Source organism: Monodon monoceros, unplaced genomic scaffold (genome assembly GCF_005190385.1).
Source record: "Monodon monoceros isolate NGI ecotype Baffin Bay Population unplaced genomic scaffold, NGI_Narwhal_1 Super_Scaffold_13, whole genome shotgun sequence".
NCBI lineage: Eukaryota > Metazoa > Chordata > Mammalia > Artiodactyla > Monodontidae > Monodon > Monodon monoceros.
The window spans coordinates 81,752,669-81,779,280 of NW_021703769.1; the positions used below are offsets into that span (position 1 = coordinate 81,752,669).

General features: G+C 53.3%; 2 protein-coding genes across 6 annotated transcripts in view; one reads left to right on the forward strand and one right to left on the reverse strand.

Moving 5' to 3' along the window:
- Positions 1-14,652, forward strand: part of USP42 (ubiquitin specific peptidase 42) — a 31,320-nt gene extending 16,668 nt beyond the window's left edge. Inside the window, exons 8-17 of one of the 2 annotated variants that reach the window (XM_029219527.1) lie at positions 1,730-1,841; positions 2,623-2,763; positions 2,950-3,050; positions 4,164-4,317; positions 5,220-5,936; positions 6,056-6,150; positions 7,861-9,321; positions 10,351-10,658; positions 12,694-12,737; positions 13,656-14,652. In XM_029219527.1, coding sequence (XP_029075360.1) covers positions 1,730-1,841; positions 2,623-2,763; positions 2,950-3,050; positions 4,164-4,317; positions 5,220-5,936; positions 6,056-6,150; positions 7,861-9,321; positions 10,351-10,658; positions 12,694-12,701 — 3,097 coding nt within the window. In that variant the 3' untranslated portion in view covers positions 12,702-12,737; positions 13,656-14,652. Of the gene's footprint in view, positions 1-1,729; positions 1,842-2,622; positions 2,764-2,949; positions 3,051-4,163; positions 4,318-5,219; positions 5,937-6,055; positions 6,151-7,860; positions 9,322-10,350; positions 11,608-12,693; positions 12,738-13,655 lie in introns of those variants that run through there. The other variant, XM_029219526.1, reaches the window with a different exon arrangement.
- Positions 14,653-14,907: 255 nt separating this feature from the next.
- Positions 14,908-26,612, reverse strand: part of CYTH3 (cytohesin 3) — an 89,528-nt gene continuing 77,823 nt past the window's right edge. For 2 of the 4 annotated variants that reach the window (XM_029219560.1, XM_029219561.1), the window contains exons 6-13: positions 23,782-23,862; positions 22,772-22,884; positions 22,536-22,684; positions 22,230-22,341; positions 18,419-18,495; positions 18,247-18,318; positions 18,004-18,158; positions 14,908-17,861 (exon numbers count right to left, since the gene is read on the reverse strand). In XM_029219560.1, coding sequence (XP_029075393.1) covers positions 17,789-17,861; positions 18,004-18,158; positions 18,247-18,318; positions 18,419-18,495; positions 22,230-22,341; positions 22,536-22,684; positions 22,772-22,884; positions 23,782-23,862 — 832 coding nt within the window. In that variant the 3' untranslated portion in view covers positions 14,908-17,788. The remainder of the gene's footprint in view (positions 17,862-18,003; positions 18,159-18,246; positions 18,319-18,418; positions 18,496-22,229; positions 22,342-22,535; positions 22,685-22,771; positions 22,885-23,781; positions 23,863-26,612) is intronic. The other 2 variants (XM_029219559.1, XM_029219558.1) reach the window with 2 other exon arrangements.

Consider the following 26,612-nt stretch of genomic DNA (forward strand, 5'->3'; position numbering starts at 1 on the left):
CCTCCCTCCCTCCCTCCCTCCCTCCCTCCCTTCCTTCCTTCCCTCCTTCCCTTTCTTCCCTTCCTTCCTTTCTCTTTCTTTCCTTCCTTCCTTCCTTCCTTTTCTTTCCTTCCTTCCTTCCTTCTTTCTTTCTTTCCTCCCTTTCCTTCTTTCTTTCTTTCAAGATTTATTCATTATTTATTTATTTAATTTATTTTTCGCTGTGTTGGGTCTTAGTTGCAGCATGCAGGATCGTTCCTTGCAGCTCACAGGCTTCTCTCTAGTTGTGGTGTGTGGGTTTTCTCTAGCTGTGGCACACAGGCTCCAGGGCACGTGGGCTCCATAGTTGTGGCATGCAGGTTCCAGAGTGTATGAACTCTGTAGTTTGTGGCACATGGGCTTTCTAGTTGAGGCGTGCGAGCTCAGTAGTTGTGGCGCGCGGGCTTAGTTGCCCTGCAGCATGTGGGATCTTAGTTCCCTGGCCAGGGATCGAACCCCCGTCCCCTGCATTGTAAGGTGGATTCTTTACCACTGGACCACCAGGGAAGTCCCAAGAGAGCCTATTTTAAGAAAGCCCTGTTTCATATGTTCTAAGTAGATTTTCATTTTAAGTCAGGTAATACAGGTAAGCGTTGTTATTGAATATAAGCAGACCTCAGGGATATCGCAGGTTTGGTTGCAGACCACCACAATAAAGCAAATCTTACAATAAAGTGAATCACATGAATTTTTTCATTTCCCAGTGCATGTCTATGCTATACTGTAGTCTACGTGTGTAATAACATTATGTCTAAAAAACAATGTACAGACCTTCACTTAAAAATACTTACTGTTAAAAAATGCCAAAATAACTAGAATAGTAACATCAAAGATCACTGATCAGGCTTCCCTGGTGGCGCAGTGGTTGGGAGTCCGCCTGCCGATGCAGGGGACGCGGGTTCGTGCCCCGGTCCGGGAAGATCCCACATGCCGCGGAGTGGCTGGGCCCGTGAGCCATGGCCAGTGAGCCATGGCCGCTGAGCCTGCGCGTCCGGAGCCTGTGCTCCGCAACGGGAGAGGCCACAACAGTGAGAGGCCCGTGTACCGCAAAAAAAAAAAAAAGTCACTGATCACAGGTCACCATAACAAATATAATAATAATGAAAAAGCTTGAAATATTGCGAGAATTACCGAAATGTGACACAGAGACACGAAGTAAGCAAATGCTTTTGGAAAAACGATGCCAGTAGACTTGCTCCATGCAGGGTTGCCACAGACGTTCAATTTGTGAAAAATGGAATAGCTGCAAAGGGTAATAACGTGAGGTGTGCCTGGGTTCATTTTGTTGGGGGAGAAGGCTCCCTTTCCTCCCAAGACCATAGGGATTTCTCCTTTGTTTTAAACTTCATGGACATTTCTAGTCTTTCCTTTCTTCCTTTTGTATCTGGGCTTAGTTTTCACAGTATTATACCAGCCAGTTTTTCAGTTTGTTTTCCATTGAGAGAAACTTATATTAATCTAATTTTTAAAATACCAGTGACCTGTCATACCTGACATTTCAGAACTGTCCTTTTTCTTTCATGCTAATTAAGCAGTTTCCCCCATACTTTAAATTTTAATATTTTCACTGTTGGTTGAAAAGGGTGGTATTTCTCATCTCATAGCCTTCTTTTGGAAACTTAATTTAGAATGTTTCAGAGGAATAACAAGGGAAAGATTAAAAAAAAACCATATTAATCTTCTTAAACATCTGTTTCTGTTTTTTTCCAAGGTGTAAAAATATGGTTCCAGCTTCGAAGAGGTTCACTATACACAGATCTTCTAACGTTCTTACACTTTCTCTGAAACGTTTTGCAAATTTTACTGGTGGAAAAATTGCTAAGGTATGTAGATAATATTATTAATAACCGTTTATGTTTAGCCTTTCAAAGCTTAAGTGTCAGCAACTAAATTGAACCGTTTTATTATCTGATTTTCTAAGTTCTTCCAGCACTTGGTAGTAGAAAAAAATGTCGAAGAATTGAGCTAGTAGTTTGGTATGTGTGTTTATGAGCGTATGTGTTTCTTTCTGTATCCTTTAGCTGGCTAGACTTTCTGAAGATAAATTGATGATTATTATCTTCGTTTGGGCTTCACAGTCAGTGCAGGTGACGAGTGGCTGCAGGGAGTGAGCTTGTGTCATTTGAACCCAGTCACATCCTGCCGTTCTTTCGTCAGAGCTTATTTTTATTCATTTGTTTTCTGACTGGTAGTATACTGAATTTTCCCATCGTCTTCCCACTTTCTGAAGATTGAAAGTGGTCAGAAATCTAGTAACATGCAAAAGAAATCTGTTCCTGAATTGTTAAAAATAAAAATAAGACTGTCTGGACTCTCAAATCCAGAGTTGTGATTGTTACTGTCTCCTTTGATGGATTTGGAGAATTCACTTACTGTGGATCCTTATTTGTTTAAAGGAAATAAAGAATACAGTGGGATTGCATTAAACACACTTAGGTTCAGGTGTGCTCCAGGTTGCTTCTGTCTTTTGAAACGAGGCTCAGTGTGCTGGTTTTCTGCCAGAACATAGGGCACCGTGCTCTGGGGTCTCCTGTGCCCGTGCACATGGGATGACCTGCACCTTCAGAAATGACGTTCCTTTCTTCTCTTTCCATTCCTTTGTAGGATGTGAAATACCCTGAGTATCTTGATATTCGACCGTATATGTCTCAGCCGAACGGAGAACCGATCATTTATGATTTGTATGCGGTACTGGTGCACACTGGCTTTAACTGCCATGCCGGCCATTACTTCTGCTACATAAAAGTAAGCTCTGTGCATTTTGCTAGTGACTATTTTTGCGATACCCTGTAAGATAGCCCTGGCATTTGGGGGAGGAAAGGTGGGGCTTTTACAGGTAAAATGTGAAAGCCCATTTTTCTTACGTTTCTGGATTGGTGTTCCCTATTTACCTAATTGTATCTAATATCTCTTTTATTGGCTGTTTTGCAGGCTAGCAATGACCTCTGGTACCAAATGAATGACTCCATCGTATCTATCAGTGATATTAGATCGGTACTCAGTCAACAAGCTTATGTTCTCTTTTATATCAGGTATTGTCAGGAAAGCAGATTTTCATCTTTTCTGTTATGTCATCTCTCTTCCTCTCATCAACATATTTAAATTCAATATTGTTTGTTTAAACAGCATCTCGATGGTGGGGAGAGTAAGGAAGGTGTATTCAGTGTGGATCATGAGTTTGCTTTAGCTCCCAGTTCTTTGGCAGGTTAATAAAGAAACGTGCAGAAGAAAGGGAAGGTCGTAGTCTCAGAGGGTGGGCTTCTGCTGCTGCTGGCAAACCAGGTGGGCCAGCGGGCCTGGGAGGCAGTGAGCGGAGGCCTGGAGAAGGGGACTCTTGAGTACCTGGGTGTGGTCACCTCTCAACCACTGAGCACAGGCAGCCAGCCGCCTCCCTGGGCCAGGCCTGGGCCAGCGCCAGCATCCCTGCTGCTGCTGCACATTCTGACTCGCTAGCTCCATTTCTGGAAATGTAGGGCCTTGGAACAGTCCGATGCGTGTGCCAGTGCATTCATCTGTAGTAGCTGGAAATTAAGAACATCATGAAATTTCCATCAATAGCAGAAGGTCACATAAATTGTAGCATATCCGTATGATGAAACACAATGCAGCTGTTAAAAGTGATTTTTATAAAGCTTTTTAAAATGATATGAGAGAGTGCTCCACATATGGAGGAAAAGCAGTTTGAAATTTTACACACTGATACTGAAGAAATCAGTATAGGCTAAAGCCTGGAGGAAAATCCACTAAATCTGAATAGTAGACGCCTCGAAGCAGTGAGGGGAGGCAAAGTGTTTTTGTTTGTTTCTAACTTTTCAGGATATTACAGATTTTTCTACAATGGTATGTATTTATAATTAGAAAAATAGAAATAAAAAAGAAAAGAAAAATAGCTTTCAAAAAATTAAAAAGTAAAGAACAGTAGCTTTCAGATAGTGGCATCCTCCGAATACACAGTTCAAAATGCCGTTTGCCCAGTGACCCTGTTCTCTCCTGACCCGAGCACCCGGCGCTGGCCTGCACTTGATGGGGACCCTGCGTGTAGCTCTGCGCATCATGTCACCTGTTACCTGAGGGTGGGGTGTACGTGAATCTCTTTTGGGGAGATGTCCCATATCACCTTGAGCACTGTCACTCTCTGTCCCCAGGTCCCACGATGTGAAAATAGGAGGTGAACTTACTCATTCCGCCCATAGCCCTGGCCAGTCCTCTCCCCAACCGGTGATCAGCCAGCGGGTTGTCAGCAACACACAGGCAGCATCCGGGTTTATCGGACCACAGCTTCCTTCTCACATGATGAAGGTAACGTTCCACGGGTAGAATGTCATCTTTATGTTCATCTTTCCAGCCCTCTAGTTAACATTGCAGTAGTTGTCATGACCTCATCTACAACTGAATTTCTTGTCCAAAGAGTTTATTCAAGCTGTTGATTATATTTCAAATATACAGAAAATCTCCGAGTATGAACATAATGATCAAGAAGAAAGTCTGGTGTAAGTCTATTTAAACGCTAGAGATTTTAGCTCCCACCTTGGACTTCGTTCACTTAATGGATTAAATATTTGGGGATTCTTGATTAATGCTGGCCTCCAGGAAAGTGATGCTTTTACAGAAAGAACACTTTAGTCGTATCCGTTTAGCCCTTTCAGGAGTGTGGCATTTTCTCTGTGCCATCCGGCTGGGTCTGATCACACTCCCTCATGGCTTCTCAGGGGGAATGGAAGGTATGCCTGGTTCGTGTGAAGCTCTGAGTCCTCAGTGGAGGCCTGGCTTTTGCTTGACGTAGGTGTTGAGATTGTGGACATGTTGGACTTGTTGGAATAGCCTGTATACACCTTGGAATAATCCTTTCACCTGTGCCATAGTGTCATAACGGCCTCCAGTTTGATAGGGAGTCACAGATTCAGTGCCTTAGGGAGCTGGACAGGCAGCAGGTCCTGCACTGGGCTCTGCCTGAGTGAGACCTCAGGACACGGCCAACTGGAGAGCGCAGGCCCCGTGTGGAGGGGCCACTGCTGTTGCTTTTTCAAGAAAGGTTTGTGGTGGGCAGGCCCGCAGGAGAGGGGGAGGGCTTTCTAGGTGCGTGAAGCTTGTTATTCACAAAAGAAAAAGATAACCGAAGTGGGAGAGGCCCACGGCCTCAGGTTTCTGAGTCTGCGACTGTTTCTGGAGCTCTCACCTGGCTGTGGTCTGCTTGTTTCCAGAACCCACCTCATCTAAACGGGACAGGACCCTTGAAGGAAATGCCGAGCAGCTCCATGGCAAGTCCTAACGGGAATTCCAGTGTCAGTAGGACTGGCCCTGTCAACGCCTCAACATCTGTTCAGGACTGGCCGGTTAACAGGCCCTCAGTTATTCCAGAACATCCCAAGAAACAGAAAATCACGATCAGTATTCACAGCAAGTTACCTGTGCAGAAAATGCAGTCACAGCCTACTCTTCACAGCAGCTCTTCGGAGAGCCCTAACAAGCCTGCCCCCTCATCTACCATTACGACTTCTACTGCAATACAGTCTACCTCGAGTGCCCCCATGATGCCCGCGTCTAGTAAGGTAACGAAGCAGATCACCCTGAGCGAGTCCTGCCCTGAGCCTGTGACGAACGGCAGGTCCAAGCTGAGCTCCGGCGTGCTGGTCCCCTACGGCGCCGAGTCATCCGAAGAGTCCGACGAGGAGGCGAAGGGCCTCGGCAAGGAGAACAGTCTCCGTCCCGCCGAGAGCGCGCGCGCCCCTGCTCCGGTTGCCGAAGATGTCGGGGCCTCTCCGCACGAGCTCCGAGAGCCCGTGGCTCTAAATGGTGCTACCAGTACGGACAGTGACCCGAAAGAAAACAGCCTACCCTCGGGTGCTGCCAGCTGCCAAGTCCAGCCTGCCCTACACTCAGAAAACCCCTTTTCTAAGGCAAACAGTCTCCCTGGGAAGGTGAGTGCGCATCGACCGGGGCTGGGGCGGCCTTTACTTCCACCCTCGTGTCCGGCGGGTCACGTGGCTGGGTTTCAGGTGGCCCCCGGAGTTGAAATCTCTCTGTTTTTTTATGGTAGTTGATGCCTGCTCCTTTGCCACTTCTCCCAGAAGACAAAATCTTAGAGACCTTCAAAATCGGCAGCAAAGGGAAAGGCTCCACAGATGAGATGAGGTAGGATACGGTCCCAAGGCCGTGGGACGCGGGCCGGGGAGTCACAGCAGGGCCTGTGGGTGCGGCCGCTCTGGAAGTCTTAGGGTGAACCTTTTGGACCCTGGAATGATTTGAATAACGATCTGTCGAACTCATTCATGTTCCTTTTAAGAAAGTAAACACGTACAGGGTCTGTTAGTCCAGCTGACGCCCCCCCACTCCCGCAGCGCCCCTCCTCTCTGGGGCCCCTCCTCAGCCCCCGGCTGGGCCTCCCGCCGGCACCGTCCCACTCAGCCCCCCATGTGACAGGCACCTGAGGAGGTGTGAAGGGGTGGCGCAGGGCTTCTAGACTGTCCAATAGCGAAGACTTTGTTTTGCTCCCTTTAGAATTCTGAAATTAAATTCCTAGTTAAGATCGTCTGTCTCCACACTTAAAAAAAAAAAGTCAGTCAGTGCATTGACCTCAACGTCATGTGATGGGAATAGAAGGGTCAGAGGCAGTGGCGTGTCGCCACGTGAACAGCCCGGGAGACGGTGCCACCGCAGGATGTGGGGTGGGCCAGCAGCTTGGCGCCACGCACAGGTCACATCACGCACGTCAGCACCGTGACGTCCTCCTGGTAGACAACTTCTGGCCAAGCTCTGACCAACCTGAGATCAACACCCTAGTGGTGTCTGTGAAATGGCCAGTAATAGAGCCGGGGTTTTCACCCATGTGAACATTGGGCTGGGCTGGGACATGGAACGTTGGGACATGGGCTGTTCTGTGGGACCGCCTGCCTCACCCCCACCCACTGGTGCTGATGAGGCTCCTCCATCGTGGGGCTAACCCAAAAATGCACCCCACGTTTCAGAAGGGCCCTGCGGGGGGCATGCCCTCACCAAGAACCACTGTTAGGAATGCTCACTTAGAAAAGCGAGCAAAGAGCAGGCACTCCCAGTCGGCCCTGGAGGGGGCACTTGAACCTCAGTCCCTGGCGGGATGGCTGTCTTCCTCTCTGTCTGGCTTAGCTGGTCTTCAAACGTAATGTGCGCTAGAATTGTGGCAGGTGATTGTATAAGCAGTCAGTCCCCAGCTACGCACGTTTCCTAACCTCACGTGCGGCCTTGAACACGTCACTGCCACGCTCTAGATCACACGTGTCTTCTCTCTCCCAGATATTTTCCCGCTGGAGAGCGGGCCCGCTTCAGGGTTTTTCTTGCTCTCTGGCAGCTTTCATTAACTTCGAGACTCCATCAGAAGCAAGGCAGAGTTCTTTTACTACAGAAGGTATTTCTGAAGCCTCAGTGATCCCTCACAATTTGCAGGTAATTCAGGGAGCTCTTGGCTGTGTCTGGAGGTAGCTACTCTAGCTCCGAGGCTCCAGGAAAATTCAGAGAAAAGGGATCCAGAGGAAAAGTAAGAGCCCCATCGTTACTTGACTTTTCTGATGGTTCGGACTTGGTTATTAAGAAGAATTAGAAGTATATCTGAAAACAGAAGGTGCCTAGAATTGCGGAATTATTATTGCTGAAAAATGGGGTAGGCTTGATACAAATTTTTACATTTTTATTTAATGAGAAAATTTGAAGTTTCCAAAAATGATAAGCCCAGTTTTAGGTTTAAACCAGATGTAGTAAAGCCATAAAATATTTAGTAAACGAACGATTTGAAGTGTTTGTCCCTGTAAGCCAGGAAGCAAACAAGTAAATGGCCGATTTCTTTCTTTCTTTCTTTCGGTGGGGCTGCAGTACAACTGGGACAGAGGAGAGGCCTCCGCAGGACCCTGAGGCTGAGCTGGAGGCTGGCAGCTCCGCTCCCGATTCCCGTGAGAACCTAGAGCTGGTCATGAGCCTTAGCAGCAAATTCAAGAAGGTTTTGTCGCCCTCAGACGCCAGCATCAAACCTACCAAAGAAGAAGTCTCTGAAAACATTTTGGCAAAACCCGAGGAGGCTCTGGCGAGTATCAGCACCTTTTGTAACAACACCGACAAGGACACCCTCGGGGATGATCAGCTTCCTAAACCGTGTGACCCACGGAATTTAACAAACGATCAGAGCAAACCGTCCCAGGACGCGAAAGGGACGCCACCAGAGCGTCCCCAGGACCCGGCAGCAGCTGAAGCCGCGGGGAGGCTGAGCCCGAGTCCCTTGTCAGGTACCGAGGGCGACTGTGAGCCTGAGCCCTTGGGTCACAGCAGTCGGGACAGAGGCACGGATGTGGAGGGTCCCCCTAAAAGCACAGGGGTGTCCGCAGATGGGGTGCCCTCTCTGCAATTAGACAGGATCGCAGAAAACCGTCCAGAGGGGGTCCCCGAGCAAAGTAACGGTGAGAGAGGTGAAGACAGTAAGGCCGGGCAGAAGGTCCAGGAGGCTTGTGCAGTGCAGGAAAAAACCAGCAGCCTCAGAAAGGTTGACCGAGGACATTACCGCAGCCGAAAAGACCGATCGTCCAGCGGCGAGCACGCGCGGGACAGCAGGAGCGGGACGGAGGAGCAGCCTCGCCGGAAGCGGCCCCACCATGAGTGGAAGCGGTGCCGGTCCGAGCGGCCCGAGCCCTGCGCCGCGGCCCCGCACGCCCCCTGCCCCGGATCCCTGGCCAGGTCCGGCCACCCGCGCTCCCGGAGCATGGGGGCCCCCGACCAGGAGTGGGGCCGCTACCACCATGCTGAGGCCGAGCATGCCTGGGCCCGGGAGAACTACCCGGACGGGATGCGCTGGGGGCGGTTCAGGTACCACCACGACAGGTACGCCTCGTACCCGGCCCGCGAGCCGTGGGAGTGGAGGCCCCTCCACGGCGAGCGAGAGTACGACCGAGCCGGGCCCTACAGCGGCCGGCCCCACAAGGACCACTACAGAGGCCGGAAGGGCCACGAGCCGGCGGCCAAAGAGAGGGACCGGCACCGCGTCAACAGCCCCGGGGCGGGCCCGGCCCACACGCCCCCTCCGCACCCTGCTGACAAGTACGCCCACGACAAGGCTGCACTGGGGGCTGAAGACAGAGGCTGTGACCTCGCCGGTCAGTTTCATGAACACAAAAACGTCAAGTCACGAAAACGGAGGTACAGTAGTGTAGGGGATAAAGACAGCCATGTAGAAAAGAAAGCCTGGAGAAGCTTACAAAAGGATCCTTTAGAGGAGCCTAAAGTGAAGAAGCACAAAAAATCAAAGAAAAAGAAATCCAAGGACAAACACCGAGAGCGGAATTCCAGGTGAGGGTGTGTGTGCGTGGTGATGGGTGAAGAGCTGTGTCCTGTGTATGTGACTCTGATTTGTACTTTTTATCTCTGTGGGTTTTGGACTTCCGTGTTTTTATAGATTCCTATAACTTAGCTCTGTGTTAAGCTGGATCTTATTTCATGGTATTTTAAAATGCCCGAAAACCATCTTTTAAGATGATGTTGCCGTTTTCAGTTGGTGCTTTTTAATTTCTAGGAGTAAGTGTGCAGTGTTTGGTAGATAGATAAAACTTGGGATGTTCTGACTTCACAGTGATTGTTAATATATTTATTCACAGATTTAGTTATATTTTCACATCTGCTGATACTTCCTTCACCCTCAGTGACTACTGCCTCGTGGCAGGAAATGGGAGGCCGCCACCCTGTTGAATGTGCCTGTGACCCAAAGGGCTGAGACACATCGTTTGTTGCATTTGCCTCTGTCTAGTTTTCTGTCTCCATTTCTCAGTTTGAAATCTCATTGGGACATTTGTATTTTTAAAAAGCTAAATTGGTCAGTAGTTTTCTTGAAAATGACTTCTCCACGATGAGAGGGGTGAGCACAAACACGGTTACTGCGCGTTGCGTGCTACACGTTGGCGTCTCGTAAAATCGAAACCTTGGGAAGAGGTTACCAGTAGGCATAGGTAGAGAGTGTGGTTACTTGAAGGAAAAGGAAATCAAACCTCCTTCCCTCCTATGTGCCTGAGATACCTGGCAAAAATATTTTTTCCTTCAGCCACTAGTTTCAGGAAAAATTGACGATATCCTTCCTCTGGTGTTTTGGCCACAGCTCCCCTCCCAGACAAAGCTGAAGGGCATCGGTGGGGAAAGGTTGAAATTGGTGAACTTATGACCCCAGACTTAAAAAATTATTACAATGAAAACAACGCATTTTTCATTATAGGGTTTACCTGTGTTCACGTAATGAGTGTCAACAGTAGTGAGTATAAACCGAAGACCAGTTCTCTTTGGGGTGGTTTGCTTTTCCGGTGGTTTGAGTTCTGGCTTTTTCTTCTGCAGGCGTCAGCAGTACTCAGACCTTTTGGTAACGCACTCTGATGCCGACCTGCACAACAGACACAAGAAGAAAAAGAAGAAGAAGAAAAAGAAGAAGCACTCAAAATCAGAGAACTCGCTTAGAGATTCAGAGCCACTCTTGCCCGAGGCCACCAGCTGTGAGACTGTGGACCATTTCCAGGGAGCGGACAGCGCTTTCCCCCTCACGCCCAGCCAGCCTCTGGATGGTGTGGGACCTTGCCCTGAGAAAACAAAACATTTCTGGATGGAAACAAGGGATGACAGGTGTCATCTGTCTAAGTGTGGCCAGGGTAAGAGGACATACTTGGAACTGCGAATATAGAAACTCTTTTCTTTGGAAAGGGTGGTTAACACAGGGAAGGAGCCTCAAAGGGCATAGAAGGTGTAAGTCCCCTCTGAGCTCCCCGCCCTGTGTCCTCTGCCCGACGGCTGGCCCGAGGCTGCTGTGGCCGGTCTCGACGGTTAGCCGTGCTGCCGCGGCGCTTACTGGAGACCTGAGTTACGCGGAACCGGGAACCTCTGGAATTGATGGCTCTGAGTGTCTGATTGTGGACCAGAACTTCTGTTTTTAAGCCATTTTTGATAGAAATGTTGTGGTACATTCTTTCTCTCCAGAATCCTTAAGCCTTTGGCATTGTGAGTAGAACCTAGAACTCAGTTTGGTGACTGGCTCGCTGGACGTCACGCTTCAGGCCTGCGTTGGTGAAGCTCAGGCTCCTGACGGGGTGCCCTGGGTCACTGCAGGCCTCTGGGCTCTGGGATTCTTGTCTGCTTTGCACAGCTCTGCCTTCCCTTGTAACTTCCCAGCCTTTTCTACTCTGATTGCTCTGAAAGCAGAGCCCCCCTTGCTTCCTCATCTGTTCCGATGACCTTCGACCCTGGAAGGAGTGCTGAGCGTTTTTGAGGGGGCCGGGGGCCCCCCTAGGGCAGGGCTGGACTGGCCGCCGCCTTTGCGCGGCCTGACGGTAAGGAAGGATTTGACGTTTTTAAATGGTTTGGAAGAGTCGAATATTTCATTTCACATGAAAATTGTGTGAAATTGAGGTGTCAGTAGAGCCGCAGGGAGCCCAGCCCGCCTGTCCGCCCGTCCACGGGGACAGGTTTGCTGGCCTCGCCCTGGACCCCTGAGGCGCACCCTCATGACCCTGCCCGCTGTCCTAGATGTCCAGGGGTCACGGGGTTCTCGACTGCGTCCTGGACCCGGGTGAGGTATCGTTTGTTCGGGGGCAGCCCTGTCCCTTCCAGTGGCCCAGTCCCATGATGGTTGGTGGAGGAGGGACAGATGGCTGAACAGGGCACTGGCGTTTGGAGAAGCCGAGGGCAGAAGGGGGGGGGGGTTCCTGAGTGGCGGGGGGGGCGGGGGGGGGGGGGGGGGGGGGGAGGAGGGGGGGGGGGTTCCTGAGTGGCGGGGGGAGTGCTGGGGCGCGCGGAGTGGGTGAGGAGTCGTAGGGACGGCAGGAAAGGGAAGCTACTGGCGGGTTTGCTCTGTGTTTGTTAAGAGGGGAATTATTTGCATTTCCGCATTGGTTTCCCATGAACAGTTCAGCCATTCGGGGAAGGCGCTTGGTGGGGATGAGTCCCTTCTAATGTCTGCTTGGTGCTTGGGGCGAAGTGGAGACGGGCTGTTCGTGTGCATTCTGCGCAGATCCGCAGGGATTCTACGTTTTTGCCAGAATCCCCTTCCGGCTGCAGGTCTCTGGTGAGGACCACAGCTGGAGGCCGCCAGTGCACCCACAGAGCTGGCTCGGGGGACAGTAGGTGGCGTGCAAAGCCCAGTAGTGGGCATGTGGCGGCCCAGACCGCGTCTCCAGAGGCTGCAGGAGATGGGGTGGCCCCTTTCTTGTCCTCGATCTGATGGCGCCCAATGACTGGCTTGGGCGCCCGTCCCGTCCTGACCTCCCGGGAAGGGCCACCTGCTCGGGCCCAGGCCAAGCATCGCTGTTGGCTGGGGGAGGCCGGACCGCTTGGCCTGCGTGTGTCTGTCCTGGTGCCTTGACCACTGACCTCTCTTCCAGACTCCTGTTCTCTGGCGCCATCAAGCTCTCGATTTCTTTGGCCTCAGATCTGTTCTCACCTAACGTTGAAATGCTGCTGAGTTTACTGGGGTCAGAGTGGACTCTTGCTGAGGGGACGTGGTCCTCAGTTATCACCTCAACTCGTTTCCAGTGAAACACTTGGAGACACAGCTTGTGTAGGACTGATTTCAGGCAACAGACATTAAGCTACTGAGGACTGCTTCTGAGTGTCATCACGTAACGCACACAGAGCATAGGCACTAAAATTTTTGCAAAACCATTAAAATGTTTCCTAACCTTTGCTTTCTAGGTGATTGAAAACGTGGCTTCAAGACAAAAAATTCACTGGTTACGGTAAGCTCTTTTCGTCTATGTCTTCCTGTTTGTTTGTAGAGCCGCTGAGGGGCCCTGAGGAGGGAGCTTTGGGACTCGGCTTCGGGGGTGGCAGGTGGGGAGTCAGTCCTTGTGTGGTGGGGGTGGATTTGGGCCCCTTAAGTCAGAGAGTCGCTCTGCTCCCTCCCTCCCTCCCTCGTTGTAAGAAAGTGAGGCCAGGTCAGAAGCTTCAGAATCAAGTCATTTGATAAACGTTTGAAAGATGGAGAAGCCATGTCCTCTCGCAGCCCCACCTGAGGGGCCGAGAGAGGGGAGCCCTTCCCGTGCCCGCCGCCCGCACCGCGCACCGAAAGGGCTCGGGCTTGGTTTGATCGGAATGGGTTTTGGGTGCTTTTTTACAGCAAATCAAAACCTGGAGTGTCATTTCCTCCTGGCCTCGTACTCAGTGGCCCCGGGAGGTGGGGTTGGTGTCCTGGGCACGCTGCAGCTGCAGGGTTGCTCTCCGGAGGGAATTTTGTCCAAACGTGTAACTTCTGGCAGTCGGCAAGGGGGGGGTTTAAGTGAACTGTCTGCAGGAGATTAACTTGCAGTTGATTAACACGCTTTACAGCGTGTCATCAATGGGAAGACCGGAGCCGCATTAAGGAATTAGCCTCTTCCTACCTAGAGCAAGGGAGTCGCCGGGTTGCGGCGGCTCCGCGGCGGCCGGGCTGGCGGGACCGCGCCCAGCAGAGGGCGCCCTCCCCGCAGGCCTCCGCGCCACCGCCGGCTCCTTCACCGCCCGCGGGGAGGCAGGCGGGCTCCCCGCAGAGACCTGGGGGCGCCTGCTAAGGGGAGGGCGTGAATGAAGAAGAGAAGTCCCGCCCGGGGCTCACGGGGCACTGGGCTCCCACTTCCTGCCTCTGGACCAACTAACGCCCGCTGCCTCTTGTCTTTCAGATTCAACGTGTTCAACAGAAGCCATCCCCAACCCACATTAAATTACAAATAGAGAAAATAACTTGAAATCTGCGTGGTGCTTCTTTAGTGTAAATAGTGTATATAGATTTTACCATGGAGGACTTTTTTTTTTAGTTTTTACCTTTTCTTAATTACCCTTATTCCAAATGGGTGAACACTTTCTACAACTGCTGACCATTGTAAAATACTGTGTATATAAATCACATTGAAAATAACGCCCTGGACTAGAACATCTCAAATGCTGCTTAATCACAGACTCAGGTTGATCACTCGTATTCCATGTAATGCTCCTCCAAGTTAGACATCCGGTGCGAGACCAACCGGGAAACCATGGAATTTATTAAAAGTACAAACTGACAGTGTGTATATTTAATTTAAAAACTTATTTAAAGATTCACAAGCTCTCAACTAGACTTTTGAGAGCAGTCTGTCTTCTGTAATGTCTGATACTAGAAACTAATTTGCTTCATATTTTAGTTGTATTCAAGATTTGAAGATTTTATAGACAAGTTCTGTTTTTGAACTTTGTGGAACTATTCCAATCAATTTACCAGTTATGATGAGTATTTACATTATGAATGTATAATCTGAACATTATTTGTAAGGCCTACAGTATGTTTTTATTACATAACACTTTTTTATACAGTGTCTCTTGTCTTGACTATGATATTGGAGTCTGAGTTGTCAGCTTGGTCCCTTAAAGTTTCTAGTTACAGACAAAAATCATACTGTGATTTTATTTTTAATATGGATATGCTATCAAACTGTGATACACTTATAATTCACTGGTCCTGCATCAGGAGTTGGAGTGGGGAAAACTGTATTTAATACAGTTTGTATCTGAATAATCTGTATGGTTTATACAGTTTGTGTTGTTCAGAGACGTCTAAAGTTTGATCTTTGTTTTTTTAAAGATTAAAAAAGCACTTGCCCCACTGTAAATATACAGCATGTAAAATTTATATAGTATATAAATGGCAGCAAATTAAACCTTTCGTGTCATTTTTTTACTGCTGTTTTCCCCATTTGCTTACAGACACTTCTCTTGGACTTCTTTCTCTTTGCATTCACTTTCCTAAAACCTCTAAAGCTCAAGCCACGGGCTCTCAGTCCCAGACTGAGAGGTGCAGACCCCAAATGGGTGAGGGAGAGTCAGGTGTGGGCTGCTGGACCCGACAGTCTCCCTACTTTAAAGAACCCAGTCACAGGCAATCTTGTTTTAACAGTGCGTTTTTATTTAACCAACACAGTATTTGCAATTTGACAGCCATACACTCTCCAACTTCACCATCCACTTTACAACAAAATATCAATAATAGATATAGGGTATTTCTTCATGCAAGTTGGAGTATATACACTGAATAACACTCCAGAAGTCATATTATATATGTACATTATTTACATATTAACTCTATTTACTGTAAATAGAAATGTTTTCTAAGAAAAAAATAAAACAAGAAATCACAATGTGTGGTTTCTGGTCTACAACAGACCTAACTTCTCAGCAAAGCACATCTATGTAGATATATGCATTTTAACTTGAAAAATATGCATGGCTTTATATGCAGCATTAAATGCTGCTTCATCTATAAATAGCTCCTATTTGGACTCAACCTGGTACCACATGAAACTGCTCAAAACTGTTCCGTGATCCTGAAGACACTTGCTTGTCTGGGTCCAGGGTGGGCCAATTAAACCCCCCATGTTAATGGGGGCTGGTGGGGCCGTGTAAGCCGCCGTCTCCCGCCCAGCGACCCCCTTCCCTGCCTCCTGCCCTCCGTCTCTGGAGAAGAGCTCTTTGGCCAGAGTTGGGACTGACAATTCAAGCACTGAGCGCAGACAGGGGGGTGGGGAGGGGGATGAACGGGGGACCACGCTGAGGTCCAGGCAGCCGGGCCCGCACCCTACAGCCCCGTCAGGTTAACACTGTCACACAAAACCTGGGGTTAACACGATTTCACGTAACACTCCCGAGGGCAAGTGACACAGATTCTGAGCACCATGGCCTTCTGCATCGTTCCGGGCAAATAGGCCTCAGGCGAGGCTCCTTCACAGGTGGCCAGAGGAACAGATTTCTTCCAGGTGTTTCCTTATGCTCACTTCTCCCAGCCCCACCCTGAGGCACACCCGAAAGACAGAAAGCCCTGTATCCCCAGGGTCCTACCTGGGTCAGACAAAGGAGAGACCGGTTATTCCACACAAAATCCTGATGGAGCCCGCGCCCCAAGCAGCCCGGGTACAGGGCCAGCCCGAGGGGAGGGCACTGCCAGGTCGTCGTCAGCAGTGTTTGGTCTGGTGGTCTGGGCAGCGTCCCTTTTCACGGAAGACTGGGGCCAGAGTTGCATATACGCCAGTCACGCGCTTCAGGAATGCTGACTTGCCTTTCTCAAAACTAGAGGGTCCAATCTGAGGTATCAGTACAGTAGCAAAGCCTAAAAGCTTGGGAATGAACCAAAAAAATCAGTTTGATGCATGTTGGAGAGTCCTGGGTGCAGACCCTTTTGCAGTCTGGTGTGACTTAGCGCTACAAGGTCAGCTGCACCGAGGCCAAAGGCCCATAGCCGTTCAGTCTCGGCATCAAGGCAGCTCCCAGGAACGGTTCCTTCTGCTCTTTACATCTCCACGTAAGTGCGTACAGCCTGCGGTTGTCACTCTCGGACTCTGCTTTTGCACAGGAGAGGTGATGACCTCTCAAGTGTGCAAGCGGAGGAAGTGCTTTTGCGGCTGGGGCAGGGAAAGGAGGTCCTGCAGGGGAGGGACCCTCCACCGGAACGGCCCCTGTGGGCAAGGGGGTCCTATGTAGTACAGGCAGGGGTCCTGGCGGCGGAAATAAAGCTCCCAATAAAAAGGCATCTGTCACCAGCCCCAAATGTCCCAGCACCCAGCGCCTCTCGGCCGGCCCACCTGTGCACCATTGGGCCAGTTCTGCGACGTGCTGGGGCCCAGCTCCAGCCTGCCCTCAGCGCACGACTGAGCACCTCTCTCTCATTCAGCCACCAGCAACCTGACAACCTCCTGGTCGGCGATCTTCAGCAGTCCCACCACCAGTGCACGTTTGGGGTTTTAAACTATTTACAGAAAAGCCTAAGCGCTCCACTTCTTCATCCCCACCCCCCCACCTGCTCTTTTCCCTCCCCATAACGGAAGATCAAATCTCTGAAAACATGGAATAAGGTTATCCCTATCTCCTTATATGTCCACTCATTACGTTAAGAAATCTGGTCAAATTATTCTAAGCATTCGTTTTGCCAACAAGTAGTGAAGACAGTGGTCACAGCTGGTCTGAACCACGTGTTCAGCTGGACCACAGGACACTGCTGTTTGTGGGCGTCAGAAACGGTCAAACATGAGAAGTTTCATGTGGTCCAACATATACACTGTCTATCCTGGGATTCAGAAGTTACAGGACAAATGCCCCAAACCGAAATTTATATTTTAACAATTTGTCTCTTTAGAAAGTATCTGTGGGACCACAAAGTCTGAGTTGAACGGTCCCAGAGGACTGGACTCCGCCCTGCCCCGCCCAGTGCTGGTCGTCAAGGACACGTGCGCCTCCCTCCACCAGGAGCTCCCCTGGGCGCCCCCCCAGCCCCCCGGAGGCTGCATACGTGTACACATGTAATTGTTCTCAGTGCACAGTATATTCTTGTGTCCAGAAGTTAAATTTATAGCTGCCATTCTAAAAATACTACTGTTAGAAAGTATCTTTCATTATAATTTGAGAATATAAAAAGGCATATAAAAGCTATAATCCTATATATCTGAGAAAAAAAACTCAATAAAAAACTGGTAGCTTTTCCTTTCCTGTTATGATACAAAACAGCGGCTTCCAGAACGGCGAACACCGCCACAAAAGAGCACGTGTGACCCCGCGTCTGCCACGCGGATTTTCACGGCTGAACCACCAGGCGCAGCTGCAGGACGAGACTTCGAGAAGGATGCGCTCGGCGCTGGGAGGGCAGCGGGAAGGGACGACGTGAGGCCCCTCGAGACCAGCGGGGGCCGCCGTCCCTGAGGAGCCAGGCCGGGGGTCCAGGGTGTCGCGGGGAGGCCCCCACTCTTTGCTGCGGGGTTTGAGTTTACTTTTACCTGCTGCTCAGGCCAGGAAAGCTCTATTTCTTATTGGCAATCCTCCTTTTCCTCGTGGCCAACATGTCATAGAAAGGATCCCTGCTGATACTCGCTCTGGGGGAAAAATGAGAAAGAAACTCGGTTAAGCGAGGAGGGCCGGTCCTCCCCCGCGCGGCCCCGCCCCCACCCCATAGGACCCACCCACAGCCCCGGGCCCCGCCCTCCGGCCCCGCCCCCACGGGCCCGGGGGGCGCACCGGATGGACTTCATCCACTCCTCCTTCTCCTCGGGGCTGGGCGCCGAGATGCGGTACACCACGTGGTTGCCCTCCACCACCCGGCCGTCCGCCTCCGTCTTACAGGCTTTGATGACCTGCCCTTTGTGGCTCGGGTTATAAAGCTCGAAACAGTTCTGGTGGAGACAGACACGACAGTCACCCGGCGCCGGGGGGAGGGGAGGGGAGGGGAGGGAGGGCGGGGGGGCAGGGAAGCCAGCTTACGGGTTTCCGCGGGTCTTCCACCTCCCGGATGCTCAGGTTCTCCAGCGGGATGATTCCCCGGGGCTCCTTATCCTGCGGGAGGAGAGCGCTCAGCCAGCCTCCCCCGGCACCCGCGGAGGGTCCTGCGACGCGACGCGGAGGACGGGCGGCCCCGCACTTGCCCTGCACTTACCGTCGTGTATTCAAAGTAATAGAGGCAGTTGTCGGTGAGGATGAACCAGCGCCGCTTCCAGGTTTTCACGCGCCCCCCTAAGAGCAGAGGGACCCCGTGAGTCAGGGCGGCGCGGGCCCTACACAAGTTAGTGCGCTTTTCATAAATGCCACAGGGGCCGAGCTGGGTTTTAAGTTTCCTGCCTCGTGGAAAATGTTTCACATTCTGCCCCCCCGATTCCGCCCGACACTCAGCCAAATGCTGGCCTGCTGTGCTGCCTGGCCCGCCCGCATGCACCCCGCCCGCCTGCGCGGCACCCAGATGAGCGCTTCCCATATCTGCTTCCTGCAAGAGTTAGTCGTGATGAATGGTCTTAATTTCCCCACGTGGAAATGACAACAGGATGCAGGTCTGTCCAGGACTTAATCCCCTTACGTCAGGGCCATCATCACATTTCTGAGGACTTCAGGCGGCCCTGGGATCCATCAAAATCGATTACGCCTTGGCCCAGGGAATTATTAGATTGAATTAATCTCTTAAGATCTGGGACACACGTGTACACACACACACACACACACACACAGCACACACAGAGCTCATCTGCACCTACTCTCTTTACACTATGGAAAAGAAAATCTCTTTTACCCTCAAACATACAGCAGAAACAAACTGGTTTCCATTTCTAGTTTTTGCTCCTGATACAAAGTTTAAAAACAAAAACTGAAAGAGAAAACATGAGCCTGGTGACAGATGCCCACGATCTACGGGCACAAGGTAAGCAGCGGCTCCCCTGACCCACTGCTCCCCAGGGGACGTGCAGGCAGGCAAGACCCTCATGGCCAAGGGTCATAAACCCGGTCCCTGCTGTGAGGAGCTTGGGGAGCCCAGACAGGGACACAGGGGGACATGAAGGGACATGAAGGTCAACCTGAGGGCCGAGGCACGAGGGCCTGACGTTTGTGGAGATCTGGGGTGGGGGGTGGGGGAAGAGATATGCGTGAGGACACCCAGCTGCAGGGAGGGAGCCCCGCCTTCAGATTCAGCGCCACTGAGGGGTCCTCAGGGACTGAGACCCTCACCCCTGCGTCACTGATGATACGTCTGTCCTCGTGACGGCCGCAGGCAGGCTGGGTATACGGGGCGGCCATGCGGGGAGGCAGCCTCAGCCATGCCCTGAAGGAAAGTGCCCAGATTCCCCATCTCCCCCCATCTCGCTTCCCATCCCCATCAGAAGCCTTCATCCCCCCAAGGCCTCCATCCCCTTGAGGCACCACCCAACCCGTGTCTCTCAGACCCATGGGCTGGGTTCTCACTCCCTGAACCCTGTGTGCAGGCCCATCAGGGCTCTCTGTTCCCTGGAAGGTCTCTCGGCTCTTCGTACCTGGGTTCCCACCCCCCGCCCCGTGCCCAAGTTCAGTGGCAAGTCTGGAGGAGCCCTCCCTGGTCCAGCTTGAGACCAGGGGAGCCTCTCGGGCCAGGGGCTGTGGGCATCAAGATGGAGGTGTGTGGTCTGCGTTGACCCGAGCCCAGCCCAGCCCCAGGCCCCTTTTCAGGGTGGCTGGTGGTGACACTCTTGGTCTCCGAGCCCCAGCAGGTTTTGATGAGGGAGACCGAGTGGCTCCGCTCATGCACGTGTTTGCGGCTGCACTTCAGGACGCGGGGACACACACACACCTATAGGAAGGAGCCTGGCAACACCTGACTAGTATAAGCACCCACTTTCTCTTTGTAAACACCCTGCTGTTGGCACGGCTGTTAGCAGACACGCGCTCTCGTGCACATTGCGCACGCCTCTTCTCCACGCCAGCCCCAATCTGACCACACTCCTGTCTGCGTTAACACAACTGACTCATTCTCAAAACATAGTGACTACATGGTATGTACTGTCACAGCGTTAAGCAACACCACCAAGCTCTGCTCTGGCGGGGCACCCGGGCCTCCTCAAAGTGCAGTGTCCTCTAACTCACGATGAGAAACAACCAAGCAAGGTCACACTGCGATCTCCGTTCCTATCCCAGCACATGCGTGGCCACAATTCTGGCTTCTCTGCCCACGTGTCCAGGCCATGCAGGGGCCCAGGGCTGCGTGTCCTCACCGAGCATAGGCGCTGCACCCAGGCCCAACCCAACGCAGCCTCCACATCTGCTTCCTGCAGACAGACCGCCTCCTCGGTCCCTCGGGGACTGATACCCAGTGACCCTTCCCAGCAGCTTGGCCAGCGTCAGAACTGTTGGCAGAAGTCTGGAGTGCAGATGGGCCACCAGTGTGCTGGGATCCCCCTGGGGACGCTAACAGCCCTGAGAGCAGAGCGGCCTCGGGAGCCAAGGCTCCGGGCTCCAGGTGTGAGCTGCGCCATCACCAGCTCTGTAGCCTTAACGAGGACACGAGTGCGTGGCCTCGGGAGCAGGGAAGCAGCAGACGCTGGGTGCCAGCCAGCCCTGCGGTTTGTGACGGTGCTCTGTGCACTGGCGCTGTGGCCCGCTTATCTGCTCAATCAGGTCACAGGCCTGTTGTCACTCATTTTGTTCAGTCTCCAGAGCCAGCCACATCCCCGCTGGCCCTGGGGCACACTGGCTGCCGGGCCCGCTTATGCTGTCACCATTCCGAGGGGGACACTTGCTGGCAACACAGCAACAGGAAGGGCCCAAGTGCTCTTCTGGGCACCTTCCTCTGCCCTCACCCCGGGACCACAGGCTGCATGGGATCTCAAAATCTGGTGCCTCTGGAAGGTTACTCAGCCATTCAAGTCCAAGGCTACAGTTCCGGGTTTTTAGGCCAAGATCCAGAACTCTTCCAAACCCTGGCGCAGCCAGAGGAAGGTCAGAGCAAGACGCCAAATCAGAACAGCTGACCGGCGTTGTGCACCCCCACGCCCGCCACACTGTCACACTGTCACCAGGCCCATGCTTATCCTCTCTCAGTTAAAGGCAAAAAATCACCAGCACTCCGTAGGGCCCGGTGTTTGCACAGTGCCTGGATGATGTGTCAGATCTCTCAGGCTCCAATGTCACAGGAAGGTGGAAATCCCAACCCCGACCAGAGTAAAAAACCCCTACCAATTCCTAAAATTGCCCAGAAAATAAAAATGCTATCCTACTTGTTTGTCAGTGGTTATGAAGTCCTTAAAACGCTGCTGGACTCTACACAGGTGGTGCAAACATGCACCGCCCGTTGAGTGGGCAGCAGGTGATTTAGCCCTCCCGCGCTCAGGCCCTGAGGACACGGAGGCGTGAGCTTGTCCCCCCTGGGCATCCCCACGCGCCTCCGGTCCCTCACTCCTCACCCAGCCCCGGGTGGGCGTCATGGCCGCCGCACCCTGCAAGGAGGATGAGGTGACCCCAGCACGTCCGAAGCCACAAGGGCCAGATGGATGACAGCCAAGTCAGAGCTTCACACAAACCGACAGAGAGAAAGGAGAGGAAAGAGAAGCTGGGAAGGGGCAGGAAGCCACTGGGTACGTACCTCCTAACGCAGAACAAGCAGGGACAGCCCGTCACAGAACAGAAAGGTGGGAGCCACAAGCAGAAGGAAAACAACAAGAAGGCACATTTAAACCGCTCATCAAATAGCAGCCACACCAAACCAAGAGGCGGCAGGTTCCGGGGTGGCGGCGCCTGCCTCTGCTACAGAAACTGCCGTGGGCTTATCTGGACACTAGGGGGGGCAGTTTGCTGGGACGGGCACCGCGTGCGGCCCCGGCAGAATGGCCTCGCTTGGCAGGGCGCGTGGGATGCTCCGTGGAGCGTTCGTGCCTCCGGTCGGGGAGACACCGCTGGGGCTGCTGCCGCGGGAGGAGGGGCCTCGGCTCGGTCCCACCCCCAGCGCCGCTCACCCAGCTTCAGGAGCCAGCCCTCCCGGTCCGGGTTGAAGAACGTGTGCGTCAGGTCGTTGCCATCGTCCTCGGGAATCTTGAACGGCTCGTTCTTGATGCTTTCGTACAGGTTCTGCGAGGAGGGAAGGCGGCGGGCGCGGGGACTCAGGCGAAGGAGGAACGGCCGCCCCCGCGTCACCCCCCCCAACACGGGGCCCAGAGACCCTGTTAAGACGCCGTGAAACAAACGACCTGGTGCCGCTGCCATTGAGCTGAGCCTGACGCTCCTGAGCATAGAGATCGGGGACAGGGGACGCGGGGGCTCACCCGTAGCAGCTCCTCAGGGAGGTCCCCGCCCTCGTTGATGCCGCGGTTCATGGTGACAAAGCGCTCGGCCGTGGGCTTGTCGCGCACGTTGTGGTTGTGAAGGCTGGTGTTGAGCATGATGATGGCGAAGGACAGCACGTAGCACGTATCTGGGGGGAGTCAGGGCCGCGGGGCGTCAGCGCTGGCCCAGCGCGGGACGCCCCTGCGTGTGCCCGGCGCCCGCAGCCCGCGCTCACCCGTGGACTGGAAGACGCCGGGGTTGCACAGGCAGTAGCGAGCCGCGAACGCTTCCATCATGCGGTCGATCTTCTGCGCCTCGCCCGGGAGTCTGAAGCTCCACAGGAACTGCCTGCAGGGGGACGAGAACCAGGGGGACATGGGATCTCCACGGTCCGGCTGGGCGGCGCCTCCGCGCCTAGAGGCCCCAGTCGGGGCTGCGGGTGGAGTGCGGGGACCCACGGGACACAGTGGCACGGCCGCTGTCTGTGCTCCGCCACCCACTTGCAGGAGTGAGTCGGGAGCCCCCACGGCTCTGGGCCAGACACTGACCCAGAGGAACAGAATCCACGTGGATGCACCCCAGGCTCGCCAAGCCTGCACCTCTCCGTGACACCATTTTCAAACACTGAATCTAAAACTCCTGAACCACGGCTACAGGATTGGAACCCGTGTCCTTCAGCCGAGGCCAGGGACTGAGCCCACAGATGCGAGTGTCAGACAGCAACACGGCTGCCACCTTGGTCCACAGGTGGGGAAACGGCCACAAGGAAACAGGCTCGAGCTGGGGCAGGGAACGGAGGAGAAAGGCCAGACCAGGACCAGCCAGGTGCCCGTCGGGCACGCTGGGGCCAGGGGTGGCCTCCGATGGCAGGAAACCCACACCCTCTCAGGCACACGCTGGGTGTCCACACGGTTGGTGTTCAAGGCCAAATGTGGCGTAAAGTGGGCCCGTGCCCAGGTGGCACTGAGACCACGCGCAGAAGTGGGAAGGAGGCACGCCCACAACTGTCAAATATCACACAAAATGGAAAAGCAAAGCAACTGTGAATGGAACGCAGGACCAGAGGCCACAAGGATTCAGGCGTGGCCCGACACCCCCCACCTCCCTCCCCTCCCCCCCTCTCCCCTCCCCACCCTCCCCACCAGGCTGCAGTTCTGCAGAGGCCCTTAGCTTGCCAGTGGGTCACCTGGCACCGCTGGGCCACCCTCCCTCCCTCTGCACAAGAGCAGGTGATGAAACACTCACCTTAAGGCTTGTACAAGGTTGAGATCGGCAAACTCGTGGAGTTCCACAAAAGCTTGAAGAACTTTAATGTTAAATTCATCCCTAGGAAAGAAAATGTATTTTACAGCCTCACTGCATGTTATTTCAATAATTTTAAACGACACTTCCTAAAGCAAGTTTTCATGGTTTTTATCGTCACATGACTAACTAAAAGATCAGGTATTTTTCACTGTGCGTTTGTTTTCAGGCTGAAAACAAAGGAGACCCAGTAGGACATTAAGCGTTTACTTCACCATCAGTACGAGTTAGGGTAAGACCCCAAATACAAGCCTGATGGCCAACGTTCCGAGTTCCCTGCACTGAGCTGTAAGGCACTGACCCGTAAGGCACTGACCCAGGTGCTTGGTACAGATCCTCAACCTCCAAAACCGCCACGAGGCAGGTGCTGATCTCGTTCCCACCTCCCGGGTGGGATTTTGAAGCTCAGGGACAGGAAGCAACTCCTCCAGGGTCGTAAGGCAGAAAGCCCAGTCCTGGGCCCAGAAAGGATGGTTTGGAAGAGAAGTAATGCCTTACGTCAATAGCTAGCTTTTCAAAACGAAACTCAGCGTGAGAAAAAACTGAAATGACACAACAGCGGCAGTTCAACACACTGGCATTTTAACTCCAAGCCGCTCCCACCGACCATGGGGACACCTGTAACTCGCCCTCCCGGGAGAGCAGGCCAGGCCTCACCTGAAGATGCTCACCTCCACAGGTCCAGGCCCATGACCTGTCAACAGCAAGGACCGGCTGCGGCTCAGCACCCCGTGACTGCGACGACACCAACCACCCGAGTGCTAAGGATGACACCCAAGGTGGGGAGAGGCCCCAGCACAAAGTACGCTTTGCAACTTCACCCCCTCCTTTTTCTTTGAGATGAGCTGGTGGCAGGTGTGGGGCTGCTGCCTGAGGGCCCTGGGGCTCCAAGCCCTGGGTGTGCAGAAAGGGGTGTGGATGGGACCCTCCCAGGAAGCAGTGAGCGCTCAGCCCACTGGAAAGACTGGCTCTCGGGCCCTGGTTTGTCCAACACTGCACCCACCAGCTGGTGTCCTGCTGAAAGGCCGCGAGACTTCGTAAAGGGCACGCTCGGGGCGGGTGGGTGTGTGTACACGTGCGTGCGTGCGCGCAAGCGTGCTGAGCACCACAGGAGTGGCAGGCAGGCTGGGGTACAGATTTGTGCAGCCAGGGACAGGCCTGTGACCCAGCACAGCGGTCTGTTGTAAAGTCCGCGTTAAAGGCAAGACGGCACACAGCAGGGTCCCGGAGCACAGGGAGCCCCGCAGTGAGGCCGCCACCTCCACCCGGAGAGGAGGAGCGGCGGCTCCGGGCTCACAGGTGTTCAGTGCTCAGCTTGCAGCCAGTGTGAAGCCCCCCAAGGCAGGGGGGCTCCACCCATCCCTCGCTGGAGGGCGGTGTCGGGGGCCTCAGTCCTGAGAATTAAATTCTACCTCCGCGCCAGCCCTCCAGGGACTGCCTGCAGGCCAGGCCACTCTCCAGAGCTCTCCACCTGACCGTCCACCAGGCCTCGCAAGCTCCTCGCCCCGATGCCCCACCTCCCAGGCGGCTCGGCCCACAGCCCGGAGCCTCTCACCGCCGCATCACCCCTGCCAGACCTTCCCCCCAGCTCTCCCTGGACCTCAGAGCCAGAGCCTGAGCGCCTCTCACCTCCTGAGCAGCCACCAGCCTGGCCAGAGCCACCCTCCCCGCTCCCGCCTGCGCTCTGCCGCTCGCTCTGCACGGGGACCATCTGCTCCAGACGGAACACACAGCCCTGCCCCTCCCCCGCTGGGAGCCTTCCACACCCCCACTTCCCATCACCCTGAGCACATCCGCCCCTCCCCGCATCCCCACACAGGTGCCGCCGCCCCAGTCGGACGCCCTGACCAGCCTGTCACACTGCTACCCACTCGCCCAGCTCTTCCGCGGTCCCTTTGCCCTGGTCACCTCTGACATACCATGTTTGCTTATTTAGTTTGCTTGTTATGTACTGTCTGTATTACTGCAGCCAACGCAGTTCCACAATGGAGGTACCAACGCCACCCAAGCGCCTAGAACAGTGCCTGGCACGGAGCCAGGACTTCATTTCTTTCTCTTTTTTTGGCTGCATTGGGTCTTCATTGCTGTGTGCGGCCTTTCTCTAGTTGCAGCGAATGGGTGCTACTCTTCACTGCGGCGGCTTCTCTTGTGGCAGAGCACGAGCTCTAGGCACACGGGCTTCAGTAGTTGCAGCACGTGGGCTCAGTAGTTGTGGCTCGCAGGCTCTAGAGCACAGGCTCAGTAGTTCTGGCGCACGGGCTTAGTTGCTCCGCGGCATGTGAGATCTTCCCAGACCGGGGCTCGAACCTGTGTCCCCTGCATCGGCAGGCAGATTCTTAACTACTGTGCCAGCAGGGAAGCTCCCATATTTTTGGACTACAAATCTGCAGGCACTGCCAGACCGCGCATTATACTAACGTCATAGTTAATTTAATCTCTGTAGTCGCACACCAGCCAGAGGACGCCGGGGAGTCACTCAGACTCTGGTCCTCCTAGCACGTTGTCCTGTGCTAGGTGCCTGTTAGACTCGGTGCCTGAACTCCTAGGAGACCCTTCCATTTTTTTAAAAAACAGCTTTGTGGAAACATAATTCACAACCTATATAGTTCACCCATTTCAAGTGTATAATTCAACAGTTTTTAGCATATTTAGTATATCACAGATCTGTGCAACCATCACCACGAGCAATTCTGGAACATTTTCATTCCCCCAGAAAGAACGCCCACACCTGAACCATCACCTCCCAATCCTCACGGTGCCCCAGCGCCAGGCAA